Source organism: Rhamphochromis longiceps, linkage group LG11 (genome assembly GCF_057381845.1).
Source record: "Rhamphochromis longiceps isolate RC_006_pf linkage group LG11, R_longiceps_female_GT1.1, whole genome shotgun sequence".
Lineage (NCBI taxonomy): Eukaryota > Metazoa > Chordata > Actinopteri > Cichliformes > Cichlidae > Rhamphochromis > Rhamphochromis longiceps.
This window is the reverse complement of record NC_140567.1, coordinates 9,040,788-9,066,818: the sequence shown is the minus strand read 5'-3', so window position 1 is coordinate 9,066,818 and position 26,031 is coordinate 9,040,788. Positions and strand designations below refer to the sequence as shown.

General features: G+C 43.3%; 3 protein-coding genes across 5 annotated transcripts; 1 reads left to right on the top strand and 2 right to left on the bottom strand.

The window, feature by feature from the left end:
- Positions 1-73: 73 nt before the first annotated feature.
- LOC146658534 (discoidin, CUB and LCCL domain-containing protein 1) lies at positions 74-12,527 on the top strand. The gene is made up of 15 exons (XM_085422196.1): positions 74-255; positions 2,836-3,057; positions 4,430-4,567; positions 5,877-5,928; positions 6,011-6,083; positions 6,180-6,313; positions 6,428-6,465; positions 7,896-8,087; positions 8,259-8,371; positions 8,459-8,639; positions 8,767-8,859; positions 9,208-9,301; positions 9,441-9,484; positions 9,585-9,680; positions 11,850-12,527. Exons 1-15 carry the CDS (start codon positions 153-155, stop codon positions 12,227-12,229), a joined length of 1,953 nt encoding a protein of 650 aa, XP_085278322.1. The 5' UTR covers positions 74-152; the 3' UTR covers positions 12,230-12,527.
- Positions 12,528-13,395: 868 nt separating this feature from the next.
- On the bottom strand, positions 13,396-16,106 carry LOC146658533 (uncharacterized). Of its 2 annotated transcripts, XM_085422199.1 has the most exons (3): positions 15,919-16,106; positions 15,520-15,757; positions 13,396-15,436 (listed from the first exon to the last, which is right to left on the bottom strand). In XM_085422199.1, exons 1-3 carry the CDS (start codon positions 15,943-15,945, stop codon positions 13,887-13,889), a joined length of 1,815 nt encoding a protein of 604 aa, XP_085278325.1. In that variant the 5' UTR covers positions 15,946-16,106; the 3' UTR covers positions 13,396-13,886. The 2 variants fall into 2 exon arrangements, with proteins under 2 accessions (XP_085278325.1, XP_085278324.1); XM_085422198.1 differs by lacking the exon at positions 15,919-16,106 and having other exon boundaries at positions 15,520-15,904.
- Positions 16,107-20,432: 4,326 nt separating this feature from the next.
- On the bottom strand, positions 20,433-25,418 carry LOC146658532 (uncharacterized). 2 transcript variants are annotated; one of them, XM_085422195.1, is made up of 4 exons: positions 25,377-25,418; positions 24,357-24,960; positions 22,766-23,733; positions 20,433-22,097 (listed from the first exon to the last, which is right to left on the bottom strand). In XM_085422195.1, the coding sequence occupies exons 2-4, from the start codon at positions 24,949-24,951 to the stop codon at positions 21,348-21,350; spliced, it is 2,313 nt and encodes a 770-aa protein (XP_085278321.1). In that variant the 5' UTR covers positions 24,952-24,960; positions 25,377-25,418; the 3' UTR covers positions 20,433-21,347. The 2 variants fall into 2 exon arrangements, with proteins under 2 accessions (XP_085278321.1, XP_085278320.1); XM_085422194.1 differs by lacking the exon at positions 25,377-25,418 and adding an exon at positions 25,188-25,345.
- Positions 25,419-26,031: the final 613 nt, after the last annotated feature.

The following is a 26,031-nucleotide window of genomic DNA, read 5'->3' as shown; positions in this document are numbered from 1 at the left end:
ACGCTTCAGGAGAGCCAATTGGAGACGGGGTTCGACACTCGTGACCAATAGTAAATATCCAGTACTCTGTGCTCCAACTTTTTATTGAAGCAAGACCCCTCGAGTCAGCGAGGCATGCACCTTACTTTTTCCTCGCCGAGCTCCTGGAAATCATGCTCGCAAAGTGCGAAAACATCGGGGATGCTGTGAAGTCTTTCATTGGCGGTTTGTGGATCGCTTTAAGCGTCTGTTCGGTGTGTGTTCGCGGCCAGGAGGGTAAGAAAACGTCTGTTATGTTGACGCTTTTGATAAGATAAGGATTGTGACGTGGGAGACGGATTTTCGCACATTTCGTTAGCTGCAACTAGAGCTGATAAGTAACTCGCTTGGTTTGAAGAGTTTCCCCCGTTTTCTTTAAATTAATCGCACGATTATTAATAATCAAGACTGATGACGTAGGATGAGCACCCAGTCGGCAGCCTCCTTTAAAACACATTTCTGCTGTGTTTAAGATAGTTGTTGTCATATAACCCCGCTAACTATTGCTGTTTAATGCATTTTCATCAGAAACTGTTGTTGGAAAGACCACCATACCTTGTCCTGTATTCTGCACTGTACACATCCACACTTATTTTGCTGTTCCGATCATCTTTATGGCTCTAAGCCAGAATTAAAGTGCATTAATGTGTCTGTATTTAGGTGCAAAGGTCGCCGATTGGAAGTCATGTTAACAGTTTTTACAAACTCTTTCCTTGCCCGTGTGTACCTAGTGATCCCAGCAATCCTTTCCCAGAGTCTTTTTCTTTCTTTCAACACATCAGTCAGGCCTGTTATGAATCACAGTGACCATATATAAACATAGACAAACAAGCTATTGCCCTGCAGACTATGACTCCACCAGTCAGCCATACCACAAATCTTCAGTGTTGTTTTTGTCTGTCTCTGGGGCTTTGATTTCCGCACATCGGAAGATGATTAAGCCCTGGATACATCATTATTTAACTTAGCAAATATGCTATGCCCCAGCTTTGGTGGGGCCTAGGTTTGGGGGAAACATTTCTACCTCCGGGATTGAATAAGGGGATGTAGTGACAGGTAGCATAGGTGAACATCCTGTCTGCTAGTGTGGACCTGTAAGGACCTGCCAACAAAGCATGAAGTGGAAAACTATATTGCTGGCGTGTTTCTGATGGACTGTCTGCTATCCTAACACCCAAGCTTTATGTGGTTTAGCTCCTGAGATTTCTAAACAGGTCAGAACAGCCTGAACACGAACCCAACAGACTGTGGGTGAAACAGCCCAGTGATCAGGGGGGCAATTACTGGTCACCCAGACATTTCCCAACATTACGCCCTCTTTAAAGCTGGGAAAAGTCCCCCGTGGCCGGCCTCCGGAAGGTGACAGATCCATGCTCTGCTGCCCAGAGTTACAGTATGTGGCTGCGGTATTTCCAGGGAATCCTTTGGGGAATTGAGGGGGGACAATAACAGTTGAAGGCTTATGATATGAGGAACTGAAGTGCTGTTGGGAAGGAGGTGACCAGCTCGGCTGATGCAGGAGGAGACACAGGGCGAATGGAAGGCTACCCTGTAACTTCCAGTCAACAAATATTCAGGAGCCTTTTAAGGGAAGCAAGGACAGCGCTGGTGTTTAGGCTCAGACTGACCCTGGTGCCTTCCTCAGGTTTTGACCATTCTTGGAGCACATTACTTGGGGGAGTGAAAAGTGAGGGCAGGGAGTGTTAGTGTCTGAGCTTGTCACCCCCGCAACACCAATCTCTGTGTGACTCCTGTAGGAAAAAATTTTTGTGACCAACAGGAATCTTAAACCATCTGAATGTTTGTGTTTTCTGTTCCTCTTCAAGTGTTAGTCATAGCAAGATGTAGTATATCAGCACTATGCTTTTTTTTTCCTTCCTTGCTTTTGCCTGGGGAAAAGCACCTCTTGGTACTTAATCTTAAACAATTATGTTTTGCTCTGTATCCAACGTGCTGGTCACAGGTGTTACAGTTGAGCTCTTCCCTTGTTGGTATTTCAAAAAGTCGTGATGACAGAAGGATAAGCATGCCCTGAGCTGCCGTACATGCTCAGATTAGACTCGTTGCTCATCTGTCTTGAAATGGTGTATTAACAAAGCCTTTAATATTTGTATTTAATTAAGAGAGCCAGTTACGTAGCCGTCTCAGGTTATGTCATTTTGGCTTTCCTTAAGGTCTATAATTCCACTCTGCTCACTGCCGTCAGCAGCTGAACAGTTGAAAATATTAATCAACTAGATGCTGACTCAGTTTGTAAAGATTTGTGACCAAAAGGCAAAAGATGCTGAGATGAGTGCCGGGAAAAAATGTTAGTAATGGAGAAGTTTAAGCAGTTAAACATGATAACTCAAGAAGGAAGTCACCAAGGATTTTAAAATTGATATCAGTGGTCAACTTTTCGAAAAAATCACTCAGGATTTTCACAAGTGCATCTGTTCGGAGGCTGAGAGGTAGCAGTGGTAGCACCAGTATTTTTTATGTTTGAATGATTCATAGGTCAGCGTTAAGTGGCCTGACAAACAAATAAAAGGAAAACATTCCTCTGGTCTGGATGGAGCGTCGGTGAAGAGACAGCCACTGTCGCTCAAGAAACCTTTAACAACATTACAAGAAAATCTGGCTCCTTGGAAGGAAAATTTAAATAAATGAGGCATGGGTTAAGACCTCTGTATCGGTTTTAGAAGTGAGTGATTAGGAAACATGAAACTGAAAGAAAAGGAAATCAGAAGTTGTTAGAAGTTAATCTTAATTTTTACCGTGTGAACTGTGCCCTTTTTTTCTTGTTGTAGCTTTCTTATAGTGCTTGTTTTGTGTCAGGTAATGGCTGTGGACATACGCTGCTGGCACCAGAGACGGGCACCGTAGCCTCCCAGAACTATCCGGGTACCTACCCCAGTAACGCCTGGTGTAAGTGGAGGCTTCGTGTACCACAGGGGCGCACGCTGCGACTGCTCTTTGGAGATTTTGACGTTGAGAGCAGTCCAGGCTGCAGCAATGGCTCTGTGATGATCACAGACAAAAACGGAGAGCACAGCCTGGGTGAGCACACCTCTTGATTGTTTTATTTATTTATTAATAAATAATAAAGTTAACATTTTTGGTGGGAGAATAAATGAATTTACTATATTGTAGAGAGTTTGGGGGTCTCTGACATATCAGTCAACAAATTTACTTAAATATTTCTTTTTTATTTTAATAAACATCAAGTTCATTTTCAAGCTCTCTCCACATCACATAGGTATGGTTGAACTGACCCTTCAGACCTGATTCTAGGGTCTCCTTTCACTCCCTGTCACTCTCATCACATTTGCTGACCCCACTGTGGGAATGACCCTCGCTGTCCAATCGTAGTTTTTCCTCATAAAATCACTTTGTGTCCATTTCTTGTAAGTTGTTAAAAGTCCATTTTAGTGTATTGTTTGCCAGCTCACATAAGCGACAGGTCAGTGCTGTCAAAACATTACCCCGCAGGTTCTCCCTGTGACCCCCACTCACACAAACTTTGCAGCTGGGAATGAAAAGCTTGCAGCTGCCTGATAACCAGATAATCAAGTGTTGTGGAGCGAGGAAGGAAGGATCAGAGTTTAGAAGCACTGCTTTAGCATCATTGCCCTAAGAAAAGTGGTCTAGCTGCATAATGTTACCCTGAGGCAATGAACCAAACAAATCCTGTTTTTAGTAAGTAAATGAAATCAAAGTCTGTCTTTTAAACAACCTCATGTACTTCTTTAGATTCTTTCTTTCAGGCACATGCACATTAGTTTTAGCAGCAGCAGGTATTGTCTCATGGTTCCTGCCCCAAGTCAAAGGTCAAACTGTTCTCATCCTTATTTTACTGAACAGCGACATGTCTTGTGTCATTAATTTAAAATATATAAATACACATTTTAAGGGAGAGGGGAATACAAAAATGTGGTCACACACCAGATGTCTGATGAGAACTTTCCCGTGTCCTCATCAAATCTTAATTGACATACTTACTGACAGAGACTTTGTTCCCGCTCATTACTGATGATCTTCCAGTCTGGATTGTATAACTCACTCAGGACATGCCATTGTGTTGATGCACTGACAGAAAAGGCAAACCATATTTCACAGGAGACGTGTAGGTTTTGCAACCAGCTGCTTCGTATCCTGAGGGCATAAAAGTTGCTCCAAATTAAGGGTTGAGAGATTCAAGAGATATTCCACTAGGCTGACTATTGTATACATCATCAGATTTCACAGCGCCTCACTTTCTTACAGAAACTTCTTTTTGTTTTGTTTTAGTGTTTTTCTGTCTAACAGACTGTCAAATCTTCATTATTAAGGACTGGAAATGGATGTTTATAGTGCACCGGCGTGTGTGCTGACAGACGTATTTATGTTCTTGTGCTTTATAAACGTAGTTTGTGGGAATGTGTGTTCACAGGTCCTCTGTGCGGGAAGCTTGATGCAGCCGGGAAGAATGTGACATTTAATAGCAATGAAGTAACAATAATGTTCAAGTCGGGCCCACATCGCTCTGGACGAGGGTTTCTGCTCTCTTATGCCACAGATCAGCAGCCAGGTACTCTATAATTTATGCCTTCTGACTGATGTCGTGCTGGGTAACTTTTGATGGAAGCTTCTTTGTTATTCCGATTGCATTGGTTTATTTTTTTCACTGTTTATTTATAGCAGAGTAAATTTGACGCAGAAGGAAATAAAACCACAGAACACCAGAGCATTTCTGGCCTTGGGTAATCTGCAGGGCCAGGGATGAGCCTGTGACAGATTTTAAAATCAACTGTGCACCATATATAATAAATGCACACACTAAAGCACAGAAGCTAAAGGGGAAACAAGGCTGTTACATTATGTTACGTTATGGTTATTTGCCTGATTTATATGTTATATAGGTGCGAGTGGGGTTGTGAGAGAGATCTTTTTTAAGTTTACACTGATACAATCATAACACTAGCTGTTCTGTGACTATTTATCCTTCAGTATAACACATTTGCCCGTGTGTTGACGTGCGCGTGAGTGTATGAGTCATTGCTTATTGGCATTCACCCTCCATCGCCTCCATGTTGGCTCCGGCGTGTTTGCTCAGAGAGCAGGAGTTCTTCTCCTTCTCTCGGGCTGAATGGAATGAGGCCTCAAGCTTCAGTCTGTCACTTGGACCGTCTCGAGCTCTCCTCCCCTCCTCTTCTTCAGCCTGTTAACCACTCCAAGCCCACTGCCGTCCTGTATTCGTCGCTATAAGGCTTCTGAACCCAGCGGCTACTTGTTTCTTGTTTTCAGGGGTTTTTTTAATTTGTTTTTCTTTGTACCCCGGCCAGTTGTGACATGCGTACACCCGGTATGTTTATTCATGGATTAAACCACAAATCTCACTAAATGATACACAATATCAGATTCTCCTTGGGTATTTTTTAAAATAACCATGTAGCCTTACTTACTTAGTCTGAATAGCCTATATTTAGACTAAGTCTTAATTTTCCCGGCTGTGGCCTTGTGTACTGTGCACTATGTATCATAGTTTCCTGTTTTTGCTCAGTTGTTTATGAAATCCAGCAGTGTCTGGAGCTAAGTCTGTACTCAGACATACAAACCACTGTCTGTTGGCTGTGATCACACATGGACCTTTCGCTTTGCTCACAGTAACAAAGGCGTTAGTCACATCAACAGTGATGACCACTCATGCCTGACTATAGCACAGTTGTAGCATCCCAGACCGTCTCACACAGTCTGTTGTCTGTTTGTGTGGTTGAGCGAATGCCGAGGTGGTGTTATGTAAGCCCGAGACACATGGTCCACCCGTACATGCTGTCAAAATGTTAAAAAAAGATTCATTTTGAGGAGCGCCGTTTGAAGTTTTCTGTTTTTGTTTTCAGATCTCATTTCATGTTTACAACGGGGATCTCATTTTAGCTCGCAGCATTTAAGGTAAGCCGTGGACCTCTGCGTCTTCATCTCCGATTCAGTAGAGCTGCAAGTATTTCTCACATGTTGTTCTGCTCCTTCTCAGCGTGTATTGCCCTGCAGGATGCAAGAAGGTCACAGGGGACGTGTGGGGGAACTCTGAGTATGGTTACAGAGATGTAAGCGCAGCAGATTTCATTAGGAAAAGCTGTATTGTACTGTGCTTCTTATCAAATACATGTCTGAAAAGGCTCCATCTCTCTCTTCTGCCACAGACTTCGGTGCTGTGCAAGTCTGCAGTCCATGCAGGAGCTACATCTGACAGTCTGGGAGGCCATATCACTGTGAATCGTGGGAGAAGCCTTACACTGTATGAATCCACCTTTGCCAATGGAGTCCTTTCAAAAATGTATGTGTTTGTTTTCCACATTTTAAATGAGATCTTGTGGAAATGTGTAGCTGCTAGTTTAGTGTAACTGATTTGCATTGATTATCAATATTTCTTTTTCACTTCTTTTGACAGGGGATCACTTTCTGAAAAGAAGCTGCTTTTCATCCAAGGTATGAGCCTGACTTTACATTCACAACCCCAAATAAAAACAGAATCTAGTGATTTGCTGATCTCGTAAAGCCATATTTTATTCTGGATCTGCTTCTTTTAACTCAAAATGTTTTAACTTGGTGAAAGGTACGGGATGCAGACAGGCCATTTCAGTAGCTAGACTTTTCTACCCTGAAGCCTTTCTGTTCTCACAGGTGGTTTAGCATTGTCTTGCTGAGATTATTAAGGCCCTCCCTGAAGTAGAGGTCATCTGGATGGGAGTGCATGTTGCTCTAAAACCTCTATATACATTTCAGCACTGGTGGGGCCTTTATAGATGTGGAGACCTCGATTTAATATGCACTGACACCCCCGTACCATCGACCGTTGTCCACATATGGTTTCTTCTTTGCGCGATAGAGGTTTAACCTGTTGCTAATTAACCTAATTAGTTGCATAAATTCCACCAACTGTTTCTTTTTTAGAGCCACTTACTTTTCCAGCCTTTTGTACCAACGTGTTTTTTATTATTATTTTTTAATAGACGTCTTGCTGCCATCAAATTTAAATTGTGCTCATATTTTTAATATAATAGTAAAATGTCTCAGTTTAAACATTTTCCAAGTTGTATTGTGAATGAATTTATGAGATTTGCAAATCACTGCATTCTGTTTTTGTTTTGTTTATTAAAAATGTTTACATATTTTTTACATGTTACACGGTGTCCCAACTTTATTTTATTTTAAATTGGGGTTGTATAACTTCAGATGATGACGTTTAATGTTCACGATGTTTGAGGAAAGTGTTTAGACGACCTTCGGCATGGCTGAGCGGTGTTCCAACAAAGGTAGGAAATAGGATGGACCCCTGAAGTGTAAACACAGGTGGTGGAGCAGATGGCAAACAAAGACCTTGGATGAAACTCTGAACATCCAGGATGTTATGGAGACTGGGGGGACATGGGTTACATGAAAGGCAGAGTGACAGAATTGCAGTGAGTTTTAAAGAACAGGAAGCCGACACCTATTCACCCAGAGGTGGTGGGCAGGAATCCGAGTGGATCGGAGTGATGACGATAGAATAGTGGGCGAGAAGACTTGGACAGCGTGGGAAAGAGGAAGTAAAGAAAAGATGAGAACAGCAGGAGTAGCGCAAACACAGCTCTTCCTCGCTGAAGCTAAAGGCTTCATTACTATCTGAAACAACCGGTTTGCTGTTTAGCTTCTTTAAATAAAGCGATTTTCATTTCTGCACATTTTGTTTAGGGTTTTTTTTTTTCTTCTTCTCGCTTTTAAGGCAAAACAGTGTCCATTACTTTCTTGATTTCATGCAGTTCATCACAGGGAACATGAATCTGTGTGGTTTATAATGAAAATGTGTAGGCGAGTGTTACTATGAAGCTCAAATTATAATTCATCAGTTTGTTTGTTTTCCTTTGATCCGAGAACAGAGTGTAACAACAACTTGGCTGTTTCTGCTTTAAACGCCTCATCTTTTGCTGATAAAAACAGTCAAGAGCAGACAAAGTCAAGGAACGCCAGAAATAATGATTTCAGCCATAACTTCCTGCTCTGGACAGCAGACAGTAGTGATCAGAGCCCGTGGGTGGAGATGGAGCTGAGCGATAGAAGCAACATCACAGGTAAAAATAACAATAAGTATGTGTACAAAATATGCTTGGTTTAAGCAATTTATTGTGATTTCATGAATCAGAGATGGACTATTTTTGTTGTTTAAAATCCATGAAGCCTTTTATTTCTTTTTGAATATTGATCTGAAACAAAATCAAACAAGCGTTGTTCTCTTTCTTCAGGAATAGTAACAGCGGGATCAGATGAGTACTACATGGAATCCTACATCCTTTCATTTAGTAAGGATAGAAAGAACTGGAAGCTTTACAAAGATGCTGCAAGCAAAGAAAGAAAGGTAGGTGTTCTGCTTAATGCTTTCACTGTGCTTTTTAAAGCAGTAGACATGCAGATGCTAACTCATTTTGGTCTTTGTGGCTCTTAGGTGTTTCCGGCCTACGCCGATGGACACCTCAGAGTGCTCAATAGCTTGTTTCCTCCTGTGGTGGCTCGATTTGTCCGCCTCCAGCCGCTGAGTTGGCACGGGAGGGCTTCAGCTCAGATTCAGGTCCTGGGCTGTCCTGTTAGTAAGGCCACACCGAGGTCTTCCCGTCCACCAGGCGGTGGTAGGCAGTAGCTCATAAGCTTCCAGATTATCCACAATAAAGTTTGGTTTGTTTGTTTTTAACATGGTTTGATTTGCAGCTGAGTTTCCTGATGTGAAGTTTTCCTGTCTCGATAATTCCCCAACAGACTCTCCGTCCATCAAAGTTAACTCGGGTCCACTGCTCCCAAGCCCCACTCCCACCACCACTGAGTGCACCGTGTTAGTTGAAACAAAACAGAGTATGTACTTGTGTCATCCACCAACTCACCTGTATGAAGTTTATACGAGTAGATTAGAGTCACACCAGTGCAAACAGGGCAATATCAGAATCAGAATCAGAAACTTTATTGTCATTGTCATGAGAACAACGAAATTAAGAATGGTCCCCGATCATTGCATCATCCCTAGCAATATCAAAATATAAATAAAACAATAAAATTCAATAATTTTTTTTTTTTTTTTTTTTTTTCAGAAAAAAGATTAATATAGCCATTAATCTGATCGGCAGCACTTTGTACTTTGTAATAACAGCATTCCTTCCTCACACGTGTTCAGTTGTTTACGCAGACTCTCTTGCACTCTTGCAGCCTCCAGTCAGCCAGTAATAGTAGCAGTGGGCGTGGCCCTCGGCCTGATGATATGTGGCAGTTGTGTTTTGGCTGGATTCTGGTTGAAGCGAAGGTACTGCACATGTACTAATTAACTTTCCTGTATGGACATACTGTCACTGATTTTTGATACATGGATTGCTGTCACGAAATATCAACGTTCATTATTTTATTTAACCTCTGAGTTTGTTTTTTGTTATTTGAAATTGTAGGAAAAAAGATTCACAAATGAAGTACTCCTACTCTGTCCCCACAAGTAAGTCTAGCACTTTTCAGATTATTTTTTTAACATACTTTTTAGTTATGAATCCTTTTTTAATGTTGCAATGATTTTTATGGTTGTGATTTTTGTGTAGGTTCTCAGAGTTTGAAGGAAAAGAGTTTTCCCGGCTCACAGTCGTACCCTCTGGTTCGAAACGTCCACGATGCACTACCAAACCCTCCTCTTAATGGTGAGAATTCACATTTTTATCAATTACAGGAAGTTGCTGGTGCTGCTTTGTTCTTCTGCAAGTGTCGTCAGCTGCTACCTTTGAAGTTTATTTGTCCTGTTAAGTGTTCGGCTCTCCATCTTTCCCGCTCTAATGGTCTCTAGCTTCAGTGGTCAGTTTGAGTAGCTCACGCCAAGCCTGACAGGCAAACAGTTCTCTCCACGGGCTGTCCATTCTTTCCTCTGGCTCAGCCCATCACCCGGTCACACCATAAACATTCCTTTCTTTGGTCCACAGAGGCTCACTGAAAGAGACCCTTTAATTGGAGCTCGATACAGGGCACTCAGCCTACTCCCCCCCCCCCCCCCCCCCCCTCCTCCCAGCAGTCCCATCTCTGCCTCCCTTACCCCTTCCCTCAGTGAGGGGGCCCTTCTCTGAGAGGTCCAGTGATAAACAGGACAGACGGTCAATGCTAAGACAATCAAAGCCCTCAGTAAAGCCTGTCTAATTAAAATAGCTCTGGGTCTTAGACTCCCTGTGTGCTCTTGAAAGTCCAGGCCTCCCACACCACGGCGTCTTTTGCGAGGACAAAGAGTAGTCTGGATGGATCTAAGTGCTAGACCGTCAGCCCTCATCCTTGCGATTAGATGAGACGTTGTTGGTGGCCAGACTTCTCGTGCAGCGCTCTGCATTGTCCTAGAGACAGCTATTTGGTAGAAAAGAAGCAGAAGTTTCCCAGAAATTGATTTGCAAGATGTAAACAAGAAGTGGAGTTTTTCCCATTATCGAAAGTAGCCTGCTGCTACATGTTTTAGTATCTGTGTGTTTAAGTTTGTGTAAAAATGTCTTGATGCATGCTCAATCATCCCCGTCAGGAAATTACAAAAAGTTGATGTTGTTCATCTGGATGTCGCATTTCACTGAAAACGCTGCATCCAGATGAACAAAATCAACAATCAAACCATCAAATCATATAAAAATAGTGATCTGTGACCTACTGATCTGGCAAACCAAGAACTTTTAGGAGCTACGGTTCTGCTGGTCGGAAATGCCGACAAATCCCATGACTTTAAAAGCACCCAGACGGGAGTTGCGGTGCATATCTTCACTCTGTTAAATGTAGAGTCTGTTTGTGCACCAAGAAAGTCTTCAGAGGAAAACTACCTCACAGAATTCAGAGTGACTTTTAGGATAAGCCAGAGTCGTTCTGGATGCTGTGCAGAGATAAAACTGAACTTTTGTGGAGAGAAAAACTGAGCAGCTGCTGACAGAAAGAAGACCAGGCTGCTCTGTGGTTGGGTGGCATGAATAACGGGAAGAACAGATTTTATTAAAATTCAGGTTTTGTTGTTGTTGTGCAGGCACTTCAAGAAGCTGGCTTTTAAAGCAGACCTCAAATGTTATAGGATACAGCAGCTTCAGTATTTAGAACCTAAACATTATGTAAAAGTCTGCGTGTGTACGATGTAAGTAAATGTGCCCGGGCCCCTCAAACTAATCAACTGCCAAATCCAATTAATTACATAGTAATTAATTTTCATAAAAGGTCGATCTTTAAGACTGTCCTTAAAATTCTGCTGCTTTTGTTCTTATTGGCAACAATTAGGAGATGATATACCGGCATATGGAGATACTGAATGTCACGATACAGGATAGATCCAAATATCATGTCAGGTTTGACCTCTGATCTCACGAAGGTTTGCTGTATGTCAGGTGACCAGGAAAAAAAAATCTTGTATGACTTTTCTTACATAAATGAGCTTCCTCCGAAGGGTGGCTGGCCTCTCCCTTAGAGATAGGGTGAGAAGTTCGGCCATCTGGGAGGGGCTCAGAGTAGAGCAGCTGCTGCTCCACATCGAAAGGAGCCAGCTGAGGTGGTTTGGGCATCTGACAAGGATGCCCCCTGGGCGCCTCCTGGGTGAGGTGTTCCAGGCATGTCCCACCGGGAGGAGGCCCCGGGGCAGACCCAGGACACGCTGGAGAGATTATATCTCTCGGCTGGCCTGGGAACGCCTTGGTATTCCCCCGGATAAGCTGGAGGAGGTGGCTGGGGAGAGGGAGGTCTGGGCCTCTTTGCTTAGGCTGCTGCCCCCGCGACCCGGCCCCGGACAAAGCGGATGAAAATGGATGGATGGATGGATGGACTTTTCTTACATTTACATTTTCTCTTTTCTTCTCTAATCCTCCCAGACTATGCTGAGCCAGCTCTTACACCTATTGGACATAAAGTTGGCTCAACGTTTAAACCTTCCTCAGAAGAGTGTTATACTGCCCCCTTCACCTGCAGCCATTATGACACTCCTGGCTGCCTGCCCGAGTATGCAGAGCCACTTCCTCCAGAGCCTGAGTATGCTACTCCGTTCTCAGATCAGCCCTCTGACTCCAGCATCATTCCTGCACCGACATCCAGTCACAGTCAGTATGACTGCCCCTCACACAGGGTGCTCTTCAATGGCTACTGCACTCCCGCGCTACATGCCAATGGACCAAGACCAGTCAGTGCTGTCTATGCAGAACCCAAGTCTTGTGATTCTTTACAACAGAAACACACATACGAAGATCCTTTGTGAGCACAGCAAACTTAGACTCAGGAAAAGGCTCTTTGGAGTTGAAATGTGTGTTGGCACCAGAGCAACAATTGGAGTGGTCTGAAGTTGAACAGTGAGCTGGACAGTGCTGTTCAGAATGCACTAACTGGACCTCCCGTGAGTGATGTACCCAAGGAAGTCACTATGCATATGAGGGTATTCAGACTAAACACTGAGAGCCACATGGAGGCAGATATTTCCATCAAGGAAGTATGGGATAGGTTTTTGGGTTTTTTTTCTTCATATTGCACAAATAAATACAGGCTCAGTTTGTCTCAGAGATACTGTTTGATGAAATGTTTAATCACATAACTGCACTTTCCAAAAGCACATACAGAAATTTATGTGTAGTCTTCTCCACAAATTAAGGCAAAACAAAAAATGAATATGTTACAAAGCATTGTATTCACAATGTATCATTTCAAAAACATTTATGAAGCACTATAAATTGTAACCTGTAACAAAGAGTACTGTTATAATTACACATAACCACTAGGTGGCTGCCACGAGCTTCAGACGTTAAGCAACAATGGACTGTGTAATTATTTGTCTGCGCAGGTAATTATCACCCGGTAACATACCAACAGCTAAAAATAACTGCTTGGATTGTAGTACAACTGAGAGGCACGAAAGGCAGTAAGATGACATAATTAGGAAGGACTGTCCTTTGCTTGGATGAACAGCTGTGTTCAGCCACTTTTCCTGGAGAAAGAAATGCTCTGTCTAGTTAAACAAGTCTCCAGAGGAAGAGCACGTTCCTCTGCTGGAGGCCGAGTTATCGCAAAATGTTAACATTTAAAAAAAAACAAAAACCCACCTCTACTGGCCTTGTTTGTTAGGCCTTTGCTGCTGTATAGCACCTTTCTCAGAATTACAGAATTAAGTGAAAAATTATAATAGTTATATTTGTATACTTGTATTATTATTTTTTTTACTTTATATTATATCCCATGGAAAGTTGTTTTTTTGTATAGAAGACATGTGGTTTTATAAATGATTAAGTTACTAAATAACTTAATTAAACCTGTGACACTGATGTTTACTACAGATCCATGTTTAACATATAAAATTGTACTTGTTCCTATTTCATTCCTATTTCAAGGCATTTTGTATAAAAAGAGCCAGGTGGCAGTCCTCAATCCCATAATAAAATGCTACTAAAAGCCCATCAAATTACATTAATGTGACATGCTTTCTGGTATCATAATACAACACTGGGACTGCTGGATAAGGCACAATTACACAGATGTGTTAGCAACCAGTTGGTTTGGTGTGTGTGATGGATGGACATCAGGCTCTCTTGGAAATTAGATTTTTTTTTTTTTTTTTACCTGGATATATAAAGGACTGCTAAAATGGGGTAAATTTGTACATATAGGACACTTCACTCACATACATCAGGACTGAAAAGCTGATGGAGAGTAGAAAAAAAAAATACATGAATTCTAAAAGTAAACTGTGGTTGTGTTTAAATAGAAAAGGTTTAGCGTTGAGTTTCAGCACAATCTTAGTGTGAAATATCAGAAAAACACTTAAAAAGGAGTGCAATATTACTGAATTTCCAATTTGAAAGCAGTTTTGCTTAAAGAACAGATTCCATAAGATGTTCAGTCTGTTATAATCTACCAGCCGCAGTAATTTACTCTCTTTCACTTTCAGCATCTGTGCTGAACTCTTCCCTCTGCCCCTCCTCCTCTCTTCCCTCGTGGGAGTAATGCACCAGAGACTGGTGTCTGTTCCTGGACAGTGCGTCTTTAAAGCGCAGGCCGCAGTCTTCGCATGCATACGGCAGCCCCTCTCTTGCTCCTTCTGGCTGAGATTTGCCCTCGTTCCCACTGATTGGTGTAGAGGTGGGATGAGAAGCAATTAAATCTGAGGAATCCCGAGTATTCAGAACTGCGTGTGAGTCGATACCTGGACTGTTGGGTGCATTTAACGCAGCGCCGGTTGGAGGTGTCGTTCTGGGGCGCCCGGGCTGACAAGCACGACCTGTGGGTCCTCGGTACACGCCTCCAGTCTCCCCTGTGACCTCAGGAGCCAGCCCGTGGACTGTGCGGTAGTGGAAACGGATCCCGGAGCGGTTGGAAAAGCCCTTGCCACAGATGCTGCAGATAAAGGGTCTCTCTCCAGTGTGGATGCGAGTGTGGATCTTTAGCGCTCCGGACTGGGTGAAACACTTGCCACACTGGTTGCAGCGGTAGGGCTTCTCTCCTGTGTGCGTCCTCTGGTGGGCACGCACCCCTGCCAGATGGGGGAAACCTCTGCCACAGAAGCCACATGAATATGGCTTTTCACCCGTGTGAATCCGCCTGTGGATCTTCAGCGCTCCAGACTGGCTGAAACTTTTCCCACAGTCAGAGCATGAGTAGGGCCGTGCACCAGTGTGCACATTGAGGTGTATGCGGAGGTTGCTGTGTGAATTGAAGGCCCTGCCGCACTCTGTGCAAATGAACCCGGCTGGTTTGTGAGCGTGCTCGGAGCGCTGGTGTTGTAGCAGCTGGGACGGTCTAGAAAATGAGGCGGAGCAGTGCATGCAGGGATGCAGTGACGACAGCAAGGTTGTAGAAGTCCTAACCCTCTCCTCCTGCTGCTGTGCTTGCCTGTGCTGACGGTGGCACACCTGATTACAGGCATGAAAGGAGTGAGGGCAAGACAAGCATGGAAACGCGCCAGAGAGCCGAGCAGAGTGCGAGTGGGCGAGCTGGGGGCAGGGTAAACAGGACGTTAAAGGGCAGTGGTGGTGGTGAAAGTGATGGTGAGCATGGGTGTGAGAAAACGGGGAGTCTGTGCCCTCCTGGCGGCCTAGTGTCTGGGTACAGGTTTGCAGGCCGGGGTGACAACACAAGTGGGGAAACATAGAAAGATGGGACAAAGACGCTCTTGAAGGAGGCACATCAGAGTTTTGGTTCTGGCTCTGAGTCCCTCTGTCTACATCCTCGTTCTGTGATCGGCTGGGCAGGCCCGTCTCTAGCTCAGATGTAGTGGTGGTCGTGCTGCTGGGTAAGGTGGACTCTAGTAAACACATGCTAAGGCTCACTGGACCAGCAATACTGAGATCTTTTGGGTGGGATATGGTCTCTGAGTGTGGCGGCAAGGACAGAGGCTGTCTGGATGTTAGGGTCTCAAATGAAGGAGGGAGACTGGAGAAAGGGCAGCCAGGGCAGGTGCAGGCATGATGCAGATCTAAAGCTGAAGGACAAACCGAACCACATCAGTAGGAAAATAAAATTTACAAGAAAATGGGTGGACTTGTTTATTTACACGGCTCCTACCTTCTCTCCGGTCTCTGGTCTCTCTCGCCCTCTGTGATGCCCCTGCACCCATCTTTTCCTGAACAGGTCTAAGTGGCTCAAGCGATGTAGCTTTGAACGCAAGAGCACCATCAGCAGCACCACCTCCTGCCACGCCCCATGCTGCATTAAACACATCTGGCGGATTTTTTGAGGAGTTTCCAGATGTGATAAGGTCACCGAGGAACTGATGCATCTCCATCCAGGAGCACTGACCATGCTGCAAAAGGTACACAAAGCATGAGTGCAGAGGCTGCATGTGGTGAGTGAACAGACTCCACACAGTCCAGTTAGCTGGCTCGTGTGAGCTACTGGCTGCTCTCAAAATAGGCTGAAAATGTGACGTTTTAGCTAAAGCAAACAACAGACTCGCTTACTTACAATATCGCTACACTTGTCTTTGTCCATGAATTCAAAATAACGCCGCCGCTGGCGCCACAAAACCCACAGCAACGAATTTAAAGTTTTAAATTTCGATAGCACGGCTGGAAACGATAAAAGAAAGTTACAGCTTTTACACCTCGGCTGTCGACCATCCGTGTAGCCCACTTAAAACATCTCGTCACCAGGCATTGTAGTTCCGGGATTTTTAAATCACGTGACGGGAGTTGTAGTCTTTTCTTTCCCCCTTCTTTTTCAGAAAAGATGGGCGTTTATTTAGTTTTTTAATATCTACTGGTAAGTTGTATTAATTTTTTTTGTTTTTATTCAATTTATAGCACTTATTGTATCCTGATAAACTGCAACTGTTATGTCAAATATCAAATGTGATTTTTGACATAACAGTTACAATTAGGCTGTAGTTACCTACATGTTTTGTTTTGTTAGGTTACACCTATTCCACTGCTGGAAATGCAGATCTAATCAGCCAATCACACGGTACCTGCTCAGTAAATTTAGGTGTGTAGACATGGTCCAGCGATCCAGAGGACCTGCTGAAGTTCAAATTGAGCATCAGAATAGGGAAGAAAGGTGTTGGTGAACGGTTGTTGGTGTCAGGCGGGCTGGTCTGAATATTTTATAAAGTGCTGATCTACTGAGATTTTTCCACAAAACCATCTCTAGGGTTTAAAGAGTATCAGCCAAAAAACAATAAATATCCAGGAAGCATCAGTTCCTCGAGTGGTCAGAGATCAGAGGAGAATAGCCAGGCTGCTTCAAGCTGAAAGGAGGGCAACAGTAACTGAAGTGAGCACTCATTTATGTAGAAGAGAATCCCTGATTTACTCCCTGCAGACAGGCTACAGCAGCAGAAGATCACACCAGGTGTCACTCCTGTCAGCTAACTACAGGAAACTGAGGCCACTGTTAAATCTCACCTCGTATCAAGATTTTTTAGGCACATTTGGGCAGAGCATGATTTAAACACCACGGTCTACCTGAGTAATGTTGCTGACCATCTGCATCCCTTTGTGACCACAGTGTACCCATGTTTCAATGGCTGTTTCCGGGAGTATAGTACACTACGTTGCAAAAAAGCTCAGATCATCTGAAACTGGTTTCTTGAACATGAAAATCAGGTGGCTTCACTGTATTCAGGTGGCTTCTGCGGTCGCTAGATGTCAATCCAATAAAGCACCTTTAGTTGGGGTGCAACAGGATGTGGAGCAGACAAATCTGCAGCAACTGTGATGCCATCATGTCAACATGAACCAAAATCTTGGAGGAATGTTTCCAGCACCTTCTATGCCATGAAAAATTAAAGCTGTTCTGAAGACCAAAGGGGCTCTAACCTGGGACTAACAAAGTGTATCTGATGAATCTATGTCTATACACACACAGACTGTGGGTAAATATATAATGCCTTTTACACCCACAATTGTGGCCTAATAAATATATTTTTAAAGTTGTTATTGACATGAAATTCTCACCAGATGTCGGTAACAACCAAGCCAGTCCACACATGCCAAGAAATTTACCAGTAGGTGGCCATAAATTATGTGTAATAATGAGAAATAATGCAGGGAAAAGTACTGAACGCACGAAGAAAGGTAGGCACAATCTATGAGTAATTAGAAAGCAACCCTGCGGCTTTAATACCAGCTGGTTCACTCCCAGCTGATGGCTCATAAAAATGTTTCATTACCAAGTTGTCAAATATCTCATGATGAGATCTCTCACAAATCCTTCCTGTTTCAAAATATACTGATGGCACTGAGCACTGTTGGAGCTCTAATCTGGAAGTGGGAAGATTTCTGGCAGGAGTGAAAAGAATAATCAAGTGCCAGGGACCACTTGTGGAGAACTATGGAAAGACCTGGAATCAGCAGGCAACTCAAAGAAAACAATAAGTACTGCAGTCAACTGCCATGGCCTGTATGCACACTCACCACACAAGACTCCACTGCTGAAGAAAAAATACGTTGAAGTGTGTTTAAGGTTTGCTGAAAAACATTTAGAGAAGCCTGCGAAATACTGGGAGAATATAGTCTGCTCAGATTAGACGTAATTAAACTTTTTGGATGCCATATTTGGAGGTCAAAAAGACACTGCATATCACCCCCAAATCACCATACCAGCAGGGAAGTTTGGAGGTGGGAACATCACCCTACGGCACTGGCATGCTTCATATAACTCCTGCCATCTATGATGATGACGAAGATGAAACAAGGGTGGACATTTCAGCAAGACAATGATCCCAAACACACAGCCAAGGAAACTTGGTCTGTTAAAGAGAAAAGAAAAGCTGCTAGAATGGCCCATTAAATCACCTGACCTGAATCCAAGTGAAAATCTATTAAAAATAGAGATCATGGAAGGGACCCACAGAAGCTCCAAGGTTGATCCAACTAGTTTCTCCATATAGGAGGCATGTGAAGCTGCCATCACCAGCAAAGGCTTTTATACAAATTATTACATTTCAGTAAGTGTTCAGTACTTTGTCCCTGTGTCAAGGACATCTGTGGCTTGATATCTTTGCATGTGTGGACTGGATGGGTTGATACCAACATCTGGTGGGAATTTCATGTCAATAGCACCTTTAGAAATACATTTACTTAGAAAATTGGTGACGTGTTTGATAGTTATTTTACCTGCTGTGTATATCAAATCAAAATTTATTTCTATAGCACATAATAATACAACAAAGTTGACCAAAGTGCTTCAGTCGGTCAGAGCAATAGCATAAGACAGAATAAAAAGAAACAGTTAAAAGGAGGGCAGGAAACAATATGAACAATATAGGGGAAAAAACATAACTAGCCACGAAATAACATTAGTTTAAATCAAAAGCCAGACTAAAATAATACGTTTTAAGACTCAATTTAACAGACTGGATGGACTCAGAGGAATGAATATAAGGAGGGAGGTTATTCCAGAGTCTAGGTGCTACAACAGCAAAGGCCCAATCACCTCTGGACTTCAGACGAGACCTCTGTTGTGTCAGGAGCATTTGATTGGAAGATCTAAGTGCCTTATTAGGGATATACAAATGGAGGAGTTCGCATAGATAGCTGGGAGCCAAATTGTTTAAAATTTTAAAGGTAAGCAAGACAATTTTGAAATTGATATGATTTTCAAAAGGGAGCCAATATAGGTTGGCTAAATCAGGTGTAATGTTGGCATAATTTCTAGTACCAGTTAAGAGACGCGCAGCTGCGTTTTGAACTAACTGGAGCCGGTGAATAGAGGAAGACGGGTGGCCCGAGTAGAGGGAATTACAGTAGTCTAATTTGGAAGTGATAACTTTTCAAGGTCCTTCAAAGATAGATATCTGACGCAGCTGGTAGAAACTGTTTTCTACCACAGAGGAGAGCTGTTTCTTGAGTTTGAAAGAGCTGTCCAGGAAAACACCAAGGTTTCTAACAGTGAGCGAGAGATGGCTAGCAAAGGGGCCTAAGGCATCAGTTAGTTGTTCCAGCGGGCGTGACCATCAAAAACTATAACTTCTGACTTATCCTCGTTCAGTGTGAGAGAGTTGCGTGATAACTACGTTTTGACCTCATTTAGACAGTTAAATAGGGGTATAAACAGTATATCCATTTTTCAAAGATGTTACAGGAAATGAACCTCACTATGTCTGACTCTGTGGCTGTATGGTTTCAGACTTCTCATGACCCTAACGAGAGCTATATTTTGGCACATATATTTTTTCATTTGGTAGTTTTTAGAATTTAAGGCCAACTTTTTGCAACAGAAGGCAATACTGTAGATAGGCAAACTTTAAAAAAAAAACAGTTTCAGTGCGACTCACCTTGCATCCAAACAAGCATTTATTAACCTTTAGAAAAACAAAATATACCTGCAGACTGTTTAGAGTCATGAAATGTTAATCACAAGAAGACATCTATTCATTCTACTAATCAGTACCATTCATAATGAAATATTTAACATAGCACTAAAATGCTAGTTACTATACAAAACAAGCTTTCAGAAGAAAAAAAAAACCCTGTTTCCCTCTAGTTTTGACACAGTTTACAAAAAGAATCAGTTTTCCAAGACGATAAGAACATGACAGAAATTTTAATGCTAATAGAAATTCTGCATCACACTGCATAGGATTCATCTCCATTCATTCTTCCTCCAGCAGGCTGAATTTACAGCCTTATATCTGAATGCAAAAGGAAAGAAGAAAAAAGTGCCTCGATAAATAAAAGCTTGGAATGTCTTGTTTAAATTACAGATGCAAGAAAACTGTCACACTTTGACCCCTTTCAGACATGGATCCTTGTCTGTTAATATGAACAGCATGTGAGCAGGTCAGCTTCAGGTCTGAACCAGCACACTGGTCACCGTTCTGTGGAAGCGATGATGATCGTCTTACTAGACAACCATCATCGAGTCTGAACGGGTAAAGACATATTCCTCCGTCTCCAGTCTGTTGCACACGTATCGAGATTCTCTCATTGTATATTTCTGAAAGTAGAGGCCAATTCATGATAAAGTGACCTATGAGCTCAAAGCTCAAAATAAGCTAGACATATTCTTATACTGTCAATGATTGAGCTCCATTTCCTCTGAATGGCAACCCCTACCCCCCAAACAGTTTTATACAGCAGGTGGGAGGAGCTTGTGTGCTTATACATATAGCTGTATGCCTGAGATGACCAACCAAGGATATCCCTGGTCAGGGTGTACTCACATGAGACGATCTGTATCATGCAGGAGTGCAGTTGAACCTCAGAGTCGAGCTCATTTGTCTTTTGTGATTGCTGGGTGCTGTACCAGGAACATGTTACAAAAGTGGTTCTGTTGTGACGTTGATGTAGAGCAATTGCTGCTGACTAACTTCAGCTTTCTCAGTGATAGCGGCTCCGGCAAAACTCATTTAGGAGACACGACTTTTCCAATTAAGCTACAACATGTAAAAAAAAAAAATCGTGAGCTTACAAGAGTGCCTTTCAGGGTGTGTGCGAGAGAGGGAGGAGCTGAGATGCTCAGACAAAGTAATGCATACTTGTGTCTAGATAGTTGAGTGCAGGGGAGCAGGAACAATCATGCACAGGCAACCGTGTCTAGTGTGAGTACACCCTCACTGACATCATACTTTGGCTATGTTTAATATGAGCATCCACCATTGTAACAGTAATGAAGTAAAGGCATAAAAAAATCCCCTTCAATAAACCGATGAAGCCAGCAATATTACGTTTTTCTGAATGGAGCTTCTGAAACAAAAACCACAGTCACACTAATAGTCTATCCTGCTGACAAAAGTGGGAATAGTTATAGGAAAATGCTGCCTTGTCATAAAACCGTATGATGGTCAATATACAAATTACACAGTAATGTATGTAATTCTAACAGTATATTAAATGCTTCCTTTACAGGGTAGGGAATGTGATCTTTCTCTCCTTTTCCGACCTTGCTTTACTTTATTTTTCCTTACCAGCACTTGAAATGTTAACTTCAATCTTAATCTCTTTCTCTAGCTTGTAGTCTGTCAGTTGGCTTGATTCGGACGACCACAAATCACAACCAGAAGTCTGAGGCTCTTTCTTTATATCCACTATGAGTCCTGTGGGAGCTGTCTTTATTGAGGTTGTTCTAGCTGTCACTTTGCTGTGATGGTTTCCAAATTCTTGCCTTCCAGCATTTACAGCCTGTCCTGAGATTTCAAATTCTTCTGGTTCACCTTTAACAGGAAGGTACGTCACTGCAGACTTCTTAGACAGATCCAAGGGTGCTTCTGGATCCTGTTTAACCCCAGTTAACAGATCCAGTGGGGCACTTAGTGTCGCTCCAAGAGCAGCACCAACTGCGAGTGGACCCTCAGGCAGAGCTTGCATAGCTGTGATGGGTAGTGTCTGAGGGATTGCAGATGGGAGCGGGAGCCCGTTGGCTTGTGTTGGACAAACAGGAACGAACAAGACAAGATTGACACCAGCAGGCGGCCGTTTATCAAGGGTTAGCTTCCACAACCCATCCGATGGACCAGTGCCAGTAGACACACCCTCAGTCACGTGACCTGGATTGCTAGTATCCTCGACTGGTGGAGCAGGGTTGTTTAAAACAACAGCGGGCAAAGTGACTGCGTTTGCTGTGTTTGATGAGTCTGGTGTAGTGCTGTGCTTTTTTCTCTCCAGTGCAGAGCTCTTTAAAGACACACGTTTCTTGGTGGCACTCTAGAAGGGGAAAAATAGCAAAAGCATTTCAGTGTGACTTTATGATATGAAAAGAGTTCCTGGAAACAGGTTTCTGAGCATATCTGTAGCTACATCAGAGCAAAAAAACAAAAACAAACGATGGGTTGCTATAAAGGTTGCTCATGTTGCACAAAAACATCCTGCAATGAGTAAGATCAAAAGTAAGATAAGACCGATGTGCACTCCTATTTACTCAGATATGTCAATAGTTGATCCTGGTTTAGAATCATTGTGCTGACACAAAAAAAGCTGGCTAAGAAATACAGCCAAACCTACACACAGACACCTGGCTACTTGTGGGTTAGTCGATTAAGCAGGTTTCTCATGTTTGAGAATACAGATATAAACAGTAATTGCGAATTGGAGGAAATAGTTTTCCACAACCCTTAAAATCCACTGCCAAAGAAAAGTGGCTGCTCTCATCCACATAGCTCCATGGCAACCAGCAGCAGCTGTAGGAGGCTCTACGCGCTCTTCTGGCCTGACTAGCTCAGTTAATCTGTGCAACTTGATTTTGAAATAAAGTTGTTTCATTAAAGTATTTCTGTGCCAAACTGAAATCTGGAAGATAGAAAATCTTCTTAGCGTGCTTTAACAGAAGAGGCAGCAGCAGTGTAAAAACTTCTCTGTAAGTTTCACACACTCACCGCAGACTGAGGTGTTTGTCCACACGTCTTAAGGTGGCTGTCATAGTTCTGCTGGTGGGGAAAGCCCAGTCCACAGCTCTGACAAAGGCAGGGTGACTGCCCGGCATGGCCGCCCATGTGGGACATCAACAGCAAGGCCGACCGGAACCCCTTCCCGCATTCAGCGCACTTCAGCACCCTCTGATGAGCTCCAGCGTGTTTCTTCAGCTCTTCTGACGAGTCAAACCTCTGTCCGCACTCCAAACATCTGATCTCGTTCGTTTTCTCACTCGGCTCCTGATTGCCCCAGCAGCCCGTGTCCTTTTTGTGCTGCTGGAAGTCCTCCTGACTGAGAAACTCCCTCAGACACGCCACGCAGTGAATGCGTTCAGGTTCACATTTGTGCTGGCGGTACAGCTTAGCCAATCGGAAGTGGCAGCGACACCGTATACACGTGTAAGGCAACAAACCCAGGTGGGAGAAACTGTGTTTTAGCAGTGCATTCTTCTTGGTAAACACCTTTGTGCAGTCTGTGCATTTAAAATTACGGTGGCACTTCTTCCTCCGGTGGCGCGCCAGGGATTTCGGCGATGAGAAGTTGCGGCCACACACTTCGCACATGACATTCAGCATACACTTATGTAGCTGCACGTGATATTCGCATGCCTTTAGGGACGTGAACACGCGTTTGCACAGGTCACACTCATAGAACTCGTCCTCCAAGTGAGTTTTTGCCAGGTGGTCGTTCAGATCTTCCTGCGACGCAAAGCCCATCAAACAGACTCGGCACTGGAGACGATCCACTTTGGTCTGCGCGTGCGTGCGCAGGTGGACGCGATAGTTGTATATCTGGCAGAAGCGCTTCCCACACTCTGCACAGCAGTATGGGCGTGCTCCTGTGTGGAGGTTCATGTGATCGTGGAGCTTGAACTTGGAGGGCAGATGCTGTTGACACACGCTGCACCGGTAGTCACCTGACTGACTCGACTCTAGAGGGGGGGAAAAAGGAAGGAAGTGTGCTAATTAAAAAGTCATCTGCTGTTTTTCACTTCTTTTTTCTTGTCCAGTGAGAAAACTGAGGGGGAAAAAAAACACATTCCATGTCAGTGTTTCAAATGACAGCCATCATTTGAAACACCTGCCTTTTTGTCCTATTTCAGTCCCAGCCAGCATGTAGTTACTACTTGTTACTACATGTGATTGTTGGGCTTTTTTTCCTCTGTATGTATTATTGTAGAGTGTCTGTTTAGGAGACGTTAAATGGCCTGTATTTGTATAGCGCTTTACTAGTCCCTAAGGACCCCAAAGCGCTTTACACATCTAGGCACTATAGTGCCAAGGTTCATGCGAATGAGTAAACAATTGCAAGGCCAAGTGCAGTGTTGTTGTTTGTTGTTCTCATGAGATTTGTTGACACTAAGGGAAACTATCACAGGCTCAGACTTCAAAACCACTATGCAAATAAGGCCATTTTACTCGGCATTTAGTTTGTGTATCAGGAGCAACTACGTGCTAATTACAGGAAAATCTGATATTTAGTTTTTTTGTTTATCTTGTGTTGAACCTTTCACCTGCACATGGGTGCATGTGTGATATTAACATATGGTCTTACCACTAGTTAGCTCCTCATCCTCCTCTTCCTCATCAACCTCTTCCTCCTCATACACCTCTGACACTTCACTGTCATCCGAGTCATCCTCCTGCACTTCCGCCGATTCACCCTCAGCCATGTCTACATCAGGTCTCTGCCCTCCTCCATCTCCATCAACACCCCCTCCTTCCTGTTCAGCGATCACCGGGGGAATGTCTGTAGTTTCTTGTAAAGCAATGGGATCACTCATCACTGTGGGTGCTGACGGTTCGGCGAGTGCTGTCTCGCTGCCACTTTGTTTGTCTTGCAGCCTTTTTGTTGTGGGATTCAGCCGTTTACAGTTTAACATCTCAGTCCGTTTGGATGGACCAGAGGCCACTGTGGTTTCTTGGGTGTCTGAGGTCTGTCCTGCTGCACCTACTACTTTGCCACCTCTGAGCAGCCGTTTCGGTTTATGTTTGGTTGGAAGTGAAGTGGGAGAGTGACTGGGTGAGATGGAGCCATCAGATGATGTGGAGCGACACGGTGTTTGTCTGACCAAAGCCTCCTCCGGCTGCAGTATGTCCGGAAATCCCAACTCTGTCAGCTGGATATCAATGGTGTATTCAATGGACATGACTGGAGGCTGAGGAGACATGAAACAGAGAGAGGGGTCCGTGTTCAGCTAACATTTAAAACGCTAACGCGTCTCACAGTTAGTGCACGTGTACTAATAAACAAACACTAGCACAATGTGCTTCAGCTGATCTGCCGAGCGACTGTTACAAGTCTTCAGGATCCTTTTTTATTCTCAACATTTAATTTAAAGTCGTTCATGCCACACCTTAAAGAACTGCTGGTCACCTTTCTCACCTGGCAGGAGAAGCAGATGAAGCCAAGCGTGGTTTTTACAACCTTTTCTCTCGATGCTAGCTTTACAAAAAAAACCATCTATACATATCGAAACATATGACACGTCTAGTTTGTACGATAAAAACAAAAGCACTATTCAGCATGACATAAAATAAGCCCGATAACCCAATTAGCCAGCTACAAACTCACCTCAACCGAAGATGAACATCGAGGTAATAAGGACAAAAAGGAAAACACAGGGAAAAAAATTCACACAAACGCTGGAGCACGCCTGGTGGCTCGGAGTGGTATTACACGGTCTTACAGCTGCACAGGTGCGCAAGCAGGGCAATATTTTAAGAAACTTTTAAATACATTTTGTAAAAAAGATAATATGTAGTGTGATTTAGACTGGTCTTATAATGCATAGGTATTAAAGTCAGTTTTGTATCTTATTAGTTACGTTCATATAAATGCATGGATTCTCTGAGATTTTTATATGTAGGTTATAATGGAAAGCTATGGCAGAAAATGTACTGGTATTCACATAGCACCTTTCTAGTCAGCTGAGCACTCAAAGCCCTTTTACTACAAGTCTCATTCACCCCTATGCACTTTGTAACAGTCTCATATACACACTGATGCATCAGGAGAAACTGAGGGTTCAGTATCTTACACAATAATACTTTCGAATGTAGATTTGAGAAGCCAGGACTGAGAAAAGTGGCACCAGGTGTGCCTTTCTGCTGTTGTGCATTCAGAGATGCTCTGAATGCACAACAGCAGTTTTTGAGTTACTGTTACCTTCCTATCAATTTCAGTCTTGTAATTCTCCTCCATTGTTTACCGTCACTAAGTCATTTTC